Source organism: Diadema antillarum, unplaced genomic scaffold (assembly GCF_040938485.1).
Source record: "Diadema antillarum isolate AM-2024a unplaced genomic scaffold, OU_Dant_1.0 scf00000180, whole genome shotgun sequence".
Lineage (NCBI taxonomy): Eukaryota > Metazoa > Echinodermata > Echinoidea > Diadematoida > Diadematidae > Diadema > Diadema antillarum.
This window is the reverse complement of record NW_027271069.1, coordinates 1,351,261-1,361,695: the sequence shown is the minus strand read 5'-3', so window position 1 is coordinate 1,361,695 and position 10,435 is coordinate 1,351,261. Positions and strand designations below refer to the sequence as shown.

General features: G+C 39.8%; 1 protein-coding gene across 1 annotated transcript in view; it reads right to left on the bottom strand.

The window, feature by feature from the left end:
• Nucleotides 1-1,875: 1,875 nt before the first annotated feature.
• The window catches only part of LOC139723075 (nuclear hormone receptor E75-like), a 28,150-nt gene continuing 19,590 nt past the window's right edge, over nucleotides 1,876-10,435 (bottom strand). The window contains exons 3-6 of the mRNA XM_071634347.1: nucleotides 10,154-10,298; nucleotides 9,399-9,616; nucleotides 7,347-7,755; nucleotides 1,876-2,842 (exon numbers count right to left, since the gene is read on the bottom strand). Of these exons, the coding sequence (XP_071490448.1) occupies nucleotides 2,643-2,842; nucleotides 7,347-7,755; nucleotides 9,399-9,616; nucleotides 10,154-10,298 (972 nt within the window). The 3' untranslated portion in view covers nucleotides 1,876-2,642. The remainder of the gene's footprint in view (nucleotides 2,843-7,346; nucleotides 7,756-9,398; nucleotides 9,617-10,153; nucleotides 10,299-10,435) is intronic.

The following is a 10,435-nucleotide window of genomic DNA, read 5'->3' as shown; positions in this document are numbered from 1 at the left end:
GTCTCTGCAAAGCAGCAATATGTGATGAAAAAAATTCTAATAATGGATACGGCGAGTTGATATGTAATCATTAAAAGAGACTGCAAATTCTCTCTTTTTATCCCCAAACCTAATAATTATTCACTATCTGGCTGAGAGTTTGCCCTAATTGATGGCCCGATTTAATAAAATAATATCGTGTCAAAATGTCGAAAAACAAAACATCAACACAAACAAAGCTGGGGGACAGCCTGAACAATTCATACAACCATTGATGTGATTACCGTTTAGGTTGAAATAGGTAATGTTCAGTCAAAAATAAAAATAAATAAAATAATGTCCAAACTAGACTTGCCAGTAATAGGCTGCTAAACATGACAGGAAAATGGGATGGAGATGGAAGATTTACATTGTTTTTAAAAGCTCATAACCATTTAGTATGGCACACATGTCAGTAACATTGTGGGTTGGACTGTTTCAAATCTTTATCTTTACCAACAATAACCAAGGAGATTTCTTGTTTGCTAGTTTGGTCCATCCACTATATTATGTAGTACGTCACTTGATCACTCCCTTGTTAATACTCCCATTACATTTGAATACCACACACTGCACGATGACTCAAGACACTGGACTTTAGAAGAATACAGCTACACAGTGTCCTACCGAAATGAGTAGAAAATTTTCAGAAAAATCTAGCATATTCTATTAAGCTGCCCGGCACAAGCTGATAATGACGACTGTAACAAAACACACAAATCATATAATGTCTACTTTAATATCTATATTTCTGTTCAACTGAGTGACTTCACTTATTAAAGAGCTCTGCAAAGAGCATTCAAGCTGAATTCAAAAATAATTTAGAATTACAAAAATATTCGATATATCTCTTCCCATTGACTTAATTGGCAAAGTGGTGTGGAAGATTGTTTATCAATTCTTCATCACCACTCCTATGGGCCTACACCTCATGAGCTATGTACAAACCATCTTTATAACTTAGTCCAATCCTTTCTATCTACACTATATTCAGATATATACACAGCACGAGTTGGACTGACACATTTTGCACTTGTATCAGAAAAACAAAAAACACAAAACACAAATCTAATGTTTTATCTTCCTGAATTTGCCTCACACAAATGCAGAAAGGTGGTGGACGGTTAGGGCATTTGGTATACTCATCTGTTTCGATGCCTGGGCCAAATTTACAGAGCACAGTGGGTCTTTTTTGTTTTGGTTTTTTGTGTTGCTGTGGTTTGTTTTTTTTTGTGTGTTTGTGTGTGTTTGTGTTTGCACAAGCAATCATTATCCCGAATCTATCAGCATAGAATGACAACTTTTCTTTATGTATTACTAACAGTTTTTGCTACATTAAGTACTTTGTCGCCTTCAGCAGTAAAGGACTTTGGAAAAAATGAAGTGGAAAATCTGGCATACGAGGGAAAGTAGGCAGCTAAACCAGCAACATCCCCTGATTTCATTAAATGTAACAAGATCCACTCAATTACTGCATTTTCTTTCACATACACCAACCAGCTGCACTTTTATCATGCACCATGTACATGTTTAATGCACTAAGTGGGTTTTCTTTGAATGCAAGGACAGTTGTAAGAGCAAAATTTGACTAACATGTACAAAAGCATGCTTATATTTTGAATTCGTATATCTGTACACTTCGTGCAAAATGTGCCTGCCTATTTGATAAAGGTACTATCGATACACACAAAGCCCAAAATACAGGCAATAAAGGAAAATGAAGCAATTTTGGGCTCAAGTACATGTGAAATATTTGGCTTTATAGAAGTTCTTTGTCTTCGTAAATCAAGTTCAAATTTATTTAGAAACCAACCACATCAGCTGATTCATATAATATGCCTATCAATATTCCTTTGTTATCCTTTAGTGCTGATATTCATGGTCACAAAATGCGCTGTAAACATCAAAGGATGGTTAAGGTTTGCATTTCTCAATACATTTTTACCCCACTTAAGTTCTTTGTAACAGCTTTTTCCCATATTTATGTTAGGACATGAAAAATAAAGCATATTACCTGGAATAATACACACACCACGAATTAATTTCACTTTTTTTTAAAGAAAACATATCATCATCAACACAAAGACATCCATGTAAGTACACACTTTCTGCATCTCACTAATCTCACATATGCTACAAGAAAAAAAAAGAGAGTTGATGAGCAAAAATTATGAAAGTCTTTTGAATCCCCAGCCACAGATGTCTGCCTGCCACTGGTCCCGTTTGAGAGTGAAGCCAGATCTTGTGGTCCAGATGATAATGATGGGAACATAGCAGGAGTCAACTATTAGTTCGAAGCACGGTCACTCGTTGGGAGGGGGGGGGGAACAGGCACTGACAATTCACTGCTCCTGGCATGTGGAATGCAATGACGGCTGCAATGAAGGACATGGGGAAGGCAGGACCAGTTTCCATTGGAAGGAGGTAGGGGGGCAGTTTCATTACCCCTCAGCTCCCAAACTCTGCTCGCCAAATTAAATCATGGCCCAAAACGCTCCATGACTGCATGTCCCGAGTGTGACCAAGGTATCTTTTTTTTTCACCATATGTACATATACATTCAGTGTCAGTTTATCACAGTTCCGGGTAAAGTGGATCTATTGTTTCCCAAAGCCTGGATTGCCTCATTTTCCAGCATCGAAGATGTTGAGCATCTTGTCCGAGTTGATGACGCTGAACTGCCTGACGTCGGAGAGGCGAGTCATGAGGCGGGGGAACACGGAGCGGTCGTTGGGGTGGTTGTGAAGAACCTGGGACTGTAGTGCCTGTATGACCTGGAGCTGAAGTGGCTCAATGTGCTGTGGGAACTTGAGACCTGGCCGGTCTGGACAAGAGAAAAGGTGGAGGGCAAGAAACAAAGATGGCATACTGATTACAACACAAATTTTTGTTTTCTTTACTGAACGTACTCGTTAATGTTATATGTATAATGATTTGATATCTCACTGATATCAAACTGTTTGCAAGCATCTGGTTATCATTCATATCAAACAAAATTTCCTTGATTGCTGAAAATCATGCATGCTAACAATTAAAACAGTTTCAAAGGAAAATATGGTGAAATATGCAACCAACCTTTAGAGAACCTCTCCATGATTGGCAATATATCAATCAATATGAATAAGACCATTTCATTTTTTCAAACCACACCACACACAGCCCTGCAGAACAGTGTGCTCTATTTCAAAGAAAATGAAACACCATGTATTTTGTTACAAATTAAGAAACATGAAAGATCTTTGCATAATCATATAGAAGAATGAATGAAATTTTCCTACAGATATACATCGTAAGCACAAGCAAATGTCAAGAGCTGTTTAAAGCAAAGGCCAGTGTTTGTTTTGTTCTTGTTGTAGTTGTGTTCTTTTTATTTGTTTGCTTTGTGTTTGTGTTTGTGTTTGATTGGTGGTGGCTATTTTTCTTTCTGATTTTGCTCTCTTGTTTTTCTTTTGGTTTTGCTTTGTTTTTATTTTTGTCTATGTTTTTCGCTGGCTGCCTTCCAGTGCATCATACAGAGTACCACAATGCCACAGGCAATGAAGGCAGGAGCTAAATGTTATTGGAAGGCATATTCTCTACTAAACAAGAACTAGTGTCTCATGAAGAGGAATAGCCAGTAGCACATCATTAGGGGCATGCAGCGATGTACACTAAATGTGATATCCCCTCAGGAGGAAATGAGCCGCCCCAATGGATGGATACATTTACCGCAGACCTCACATCCGTAAACAGTACCCCAAGCTTCTCCAGCACTCCCAGCCAGCCCTTGACATACTTTCTCACTGCTGGTTCAGCAAAGAGAACTTCTCACTCTGACCCTTGAATGAGTTGTGATGTCATGCTCAGGATTTATTGACAAATTCCCTTACGTAGCTCCATCTCCCCTATCCCCTCTTCCTTTCCCATCCGTCTCCCTCTTACTAACCCCCCCCCCCCCCCCTCCTCTCTCACTCACTTGCTCTTTCTGTTTCATCCTGTACTTATCTTCTTCTGTTTTTTTTTCAATTCTTAATGTCATGGAGTATCATGAACCACAATACTGTGAAAGCACGCAAAGACATTAGGAATAAGCAGGCACATTCTCCTTTGGAAAGCTTGTCATGTACGCAAATATGAATATACAGTGCATTTCCATTAACAAACACGGTTATGATTAAATTTTGTTATAACAAAGTAAAAATTCAGGTCCCAAAATTATCATTGAAATTGGCTTATAACAAACGTGGTTATAACAAAATTTTTGTTTTAACAAAGTCTTTTCCAAGGGCCATTGACAAAGAAAAAAAAAAATGTGCTGCATTATAATGAAATGTGAAAATGTTACAAAAATACATAGAGGAACAAGCATTTATTCAATCTTACTCTTCACATGCTTACAAAACATCTATCTGTCATTAAATCATGAATTCCACTTTCTTATCTTTAAAAATTTGCCTTTATTATAACATCTCTCCCCTTATTTATGAATTTATCCTCCTTGTATTGTTTCAATCTGTTAAAAATTCCATTTTGTCATCCTTGTTTTTTCCTCCCCTCAGCTAACTCTCTCCTCTTCATTGCATTTCTCTTCTCATGCCAGCGTCCCAATTGTAGCTTTCCTACCCTGTACCAACCTGTTTACAGAGACTGTGTTCCCTTGATACCTTGCTTTTGTCCGTACTTCATACAATATTTGTCTGCGCACATCATTAAACCCAACATAACCCATCTTTTTCTCACGCAAACCAATTTACCCTCATTTTCTTTTGTTTCCTTACACATCTCTTCCCTCTCATATTTCTTTTCTATGTCCATGTCTAAAGCGGTCCCTCATGCCTCCCTTATCCGCTCCTCCTGAGCATTCTTGCCCAGCATCCAGGCTGAGACAGAAATAGACGTCCCGTGCCCACAGACAGTACATCTGCGCAGCCAATTAGATGTTAGGAGCATGACAAAAACACATCACCAGATTCCTTGACCGACTTTTCGGGGGGCTCTTTCTGCGTATCCTAGATACACGTCAGGGCGTTTGGCACACGATCTAGGCCACCGGATGGATTCCTCTCTGGGCTGAGTAAACTAGAATGTGTTTTTAATGTGAGGCTTCATGTTTTCTGGGGCAACTTCTTTTTCCCCTCTTTGCACTTGCATTTTCTACATTGAACCACATGCTGGAAGAGAAAATTGCAATTTACTCAATTTGGAAGAAAGCATTCTGATATTTCAGACTCAATTCTACCTGCCGATTCAGTAACAGAAGACACTCCACGAATTTCCCTTTGAATTCGATCAGTTCAAGGATCTCTCAAATTCTCTTCCAAGGTAATATATCTTCTCTCGCATACACTCTAGCAATGTACCTTGTTGGACAAGGAATAGTAATTCTACTTTATATCTAATATGACAACTTGTCACTTAAACTCAAGAAAGGGCATTTCAAGTCTTAAACCCTGGCAATGCTCTAAATGCAGACAAGCAGTGCCTGCTTTTAAACAATTTTTCTTCTGCCCCACTTCTTCGTGACCCCCGTTTCAAGAGGCTTCTTCTGATTAACAATGGATATGGTTGAACACCCTGGGTTTCCTCCTCAAATACCATCAGGGCACCACTCCAGCACTCTCAGTACCATGGTGACCAAGATGTGAACCCACTGACCTACATTACTACTGTAGTTCAAGAGCTGTTTTGATACACAATCCCCTATGCAGTCTTTCTCATAAGATAATCTACTCTTTCCCATATCTTTTTCAACCCAACTTTGGGGTCATGTTTTTATATTTTGTTTTTAACTGTAATGTTTACTACTGAATTCCTGGATATACTGCATTTTTGTCATTTCTGATGTCACATGATCACCACATGGGAAACATTAAAGTCCTGTCACAGCTGTATTGTATTTGATATTTGTAAGAGAAAGAGAAAGAATGAAAGAGAGAGAGTGTGTGTGTCTGTGTGTGAGAGTGTGCTTGTTTGTGTGTGGACGTATATAACAAAGTGCAGGTATCAGTTATTATTGCAGAGCTGAGCTCTCTCTCTCTCTCTCTCTCTCTCTCTCCCAAAGAAAACTGTAGGGTTTAGTGCTGTAGACTATTAAGCCCTCCTACAAACCCTCATCTCAGTGCTGGTTAGTACAGGGAGGATCAATACTAGTAGCCCACTACCTTCATAATGACAGCACTAGCTGAAGGCATCCCACTAGTCTATCAATCTAGACCCCCCCCCCCCCCCCCTGAAAGTTAACCTTGCACTGCAAAATCTCGGGGTCTGAGGATTGAGAAGGGCATCACTTAATTGGCATTCTAGGAATTGTAGGAAACAAACAGAAGTAAATCAAAATAATAGATCTGATTGTATCATGATGAATATTGTGATGATGATAAGCTACAGACAGCATGAAATTTTCCAGGTTCTTTCATTTTGCACAAGGGATGAAGAAACATAAGGTCCTTTTTTGACCTGATATTACCTTCACTAGCCTTAAAGAGAGAATTTCTCAAAATCTATCAGGCTGTTTCTTTATTTGGAAAAACATGTGGAAACACAAGGGCATTTGGCAAAGATCATTGGTATGGTGGTGGGGGAGGGGGGAGGGGTTAGGGACTACAGCTTTTAACAGGCCCAGACAGTCGGCAGCTTGCGCTATTTTCTTTCCTCTTCGTGATTCACTTTTCCACTCAAAGAGGGTGACGCACTCTTCACATCCCTTTGAAATCAAATCGACTCTATTTCTGGCAACAAATTTCTACCATTTCTCCGACGAGCATCCAATCTAGCCCTGACATTTCTATGCACCCGCTTGCTCCGTCCTCAGACGACCAATCAGGTGAGTGAGTGAGAGGAGTGTAGGTGGGCAGTCAACGAACTGACAAAGAGTTCACCACGGTAACGGAGCAGCAAGTTGATAAAGCGGGAAGGCAGAAAGTATGCATGCATAGACAAAACACAGAAAACTAGAGACAGAACCAACAACATCTCTCCCAACCCCAAATACCCCCCCCCCCCAAAAAAAAGATATGAACTTATGAAGACAAGTGCAACAGTAACTTTGTGGAAGACATAGAGAAAGTGAGGGAGATGAAGAAGTAAACTATATATAGGATCAACATAGTCAAGACAGGATTATCAAATTCATCATCTATTGGATTGTCTGTGGATAACAGAGAACTCTTTGTTTTCTAAGCAAAGGAATTGAAATATGATGGGGGTGGGGGGGCATGGCTGCACGGAGTGTAAAGGGGGCTGGTAGAGAGAAAGAGAGAGAGGGTGAGAAAGAGGGAGAGATATAATAAAAGCATGACAGATAGAATTGAAAATGTTACACTTAGCAGCACATATAAATCATGATTTACCTGCACTAAGGAGAATAATGGCAGTGAAAAGCCCAACTTCGCTGGTGACAATTCCTAGTGACTTGAACTTCTGGGCAAAGTCCACCACGTCCAGTGTGATCTCTTTCAGCGCTATCAGTCCACACTCCTCCAGCATTTGACACGCCCCCTGGCAACCGGCGATGAGCTTAGCGCCCTCCTCCTTGGTGTTGAGATAGTGGGCGAGCCGCACCAGGAGGATTTCCAGGGAGCCCTGCTTGAGTAGCGTTATCTGGTCGGACTTGTCCAGGCCGAGGAATCCCGGCACCAGCTTCGCGAAGCTGATGATGCGCGTGATCGAGGCGGTGAAGTTGTTGGTGATGAGGTTGTTGATGATCTTGGAGCGTGTCGTGATGGCGCTGTCTCCATTGTTGTTGTTATTATCAGACACCTGACAAAAGTAAAAAAAATATCATTGACATGAAGCATCTGAATCTGCAGTACAGCATATGCATGTCACTCCTATTCTCTGGGAGGACCAAATTATCCAATACTCCACTATTCCAGTACACTTAAATAGATATTTACTGTTATTGTGAAAAACAAATCAATATAATTTGCACTGTGAGGCACACGATCCATGCATTAAAACATTTTATATTGATCATACTTTGACCTACATTACAGAGACAACAGGTTATATATCTCCCTCTAGCATAAATCATGAAAGCGTTGAACTGCATGATATGGCCTACTTCCTGTTGATGAATGTCTGCTCGCAATGGTTATCTCAACACAGACAGACTATCATTTAACAAGTTACCAGTAAATATCCCCCAAATACTCATGGTTTTGATTGATCGAGGCATTTTATTATAGCAGAAAGTACTTGCTGGCATTTTTGTCAAGGCCAATTAGAAAAGAACATTTGTTGCCTCTGCCACTGCTGGGTGCCGAACACACACACACACACACACACACACACACACACACACACACACACACAGAGCTTACTGAAGTATGGGTCTCTCTCCCACCCCACCCCCCCCCCACCCCAAAATGAATATGACAGCCAACCAAACACATGAAAACTGGAGCAAAATCAGTCAAACATTGTGACACTTGTTTAGCTGCAGAACAGTCAATAAATATGATGTCCTATCAGATGGCATAGAGGTCTATGCCAGTGCAGATGCTAAAGCATTGCATATGTCACTGCAAGCAATTACTGAAAGTTTGTCTAGTGCACAAAATATAACTTCTTTCATCATGGGGAAATAATTGTTCAAGTGCCTGTGCCTAGAATACTAGTACATGTATATCTACATGTTGGAGAATATGATCACATATACTTTTTCACAGAAAGAGGGTGTCAATACTTTCACATACACTGGAAAAAAGTAAAATCAAGTGCATGGCAACAAGAAATATTATTAGATGTCACATGATTAAGTTGGTGTGACACTATACATGAGATGATGTAAAGTCATTAAAATTATGGCAATTCTCTCATTTCCTAGATTCAGTCCCAATATAAATTAATCTGCTGCTTTAGTTTCAATGCCCTCTTTCAAAATAACTTTCTCTTTTGAAGGATAAATTCTATTTGCTACAGAGAAAATGTGAAAGCACTTAACTGTAGGCTGAAATGAAAATTTAAGCACAGGAAGCAAAATGCTAGACATAGTGACTCCATCAGTAGTGTAACACCAGGTGAATGCTATAATTACTGACACATTTCCTCAACATAAGAAATTTTACTGCCCCCCCCCCCCCCCCCTCCAAAAAAAAAAGAAGAAATGATTATGTAATTTATGTCTATGTTTATAATCTGTGAGGCCATCTTTAGCCCCATAGAAATCTAATTGTCTTCACTGTTGTTTTTACCACCTGCAGAAGTGTGTATTTGACCTTTTGACCAGCAGAAGTCATGCATGTCTAGCTTAATGTAATACTTCAGGATTCAAATCCGAACAACAGACATCTGGCATCACATAATAGATTTGGATGTCTAGATAAAACATTGTCGATGATGCTATTAAGAGATCGCACAAGAACGAGTATATGGGACTGTTGGGGGAAGCTTTGGCGTACCTGAGAGAGGAGGTTGTAACTCCTGCATTGAAGGATGCCCCAGTCCCACAGTGTCTTCTTCTGAGCTTCATGTATGCTCAGGATGAGCTGCTCGATCTTCATTTGGGACTCCTCCAAGTTACTGGCTTCCCCCTCTCCTCCGGCAGGGGAGCGGGGCGGGGAAGGCATGAGCAGGCCCTGGGGCTTGCACTTTTTTGGGCATCTGCCAAGCCGTACAGCTGGGAAGAAGAAAACATATAGAATTCCTTGTTTCCTGTTCTTTAAGTCCATTCAACTGTTTGCTACATCAAAAAAATGACTGTGTATCATTTCTGATAATTATGTTACACTGTATTTGTTCTTCCTACGTCCAGTTATATACTGGTACATGTACGTAATATTATGACTGATATGTGCCCTAATGAATCACTGCATTGTCAAAAATACTCACATTGTACTGATCAAAGTAATTCAAACAAAGACACAAAAAAATCCTGAAAGCCAAGTCATATTACTGACAAGGTAGCCCAAACATTTCATTAGAAATATTCTTACAATTCTGCAGGAGAAAAAAAAAATACTACAGACCTGATTTTTACCTATAACAGCTAGTAAGTGTAAAAGCTTTAGATGTGTTGGTTCTACATAATGCCTTTAAAACACACACTTCATGTATATATTCATTGGCTTAATCCTTGTCATTCAGCACACATTCAAATTGATGAGAAAATTAATATTTGGGAAACACCCCATGAACAAACACTAAGCTCTCCTACCATCTTTGGACATGCCCACGGCAAGGCACTTCTTCAGGCGACAGTACTGGCAGCGGTTTCGGTTTATCCTCATGATCAGACACTCGTCGCCCTTGCTGCAGACACGATACTTGACATTGTGCTGAATGCTGCGTCTGAAAAAGCCCTGGAACCAGATTTGGAGCAAAGCAAACTATTTAAATCAAATAGGTAAATTTGTGGCTGTAATAAGAACTGCTTTTAAGTATAATATTCATTGTGGCTATCTTAATATCAAATGTAGAAGCAGAGGTCATTTGTATT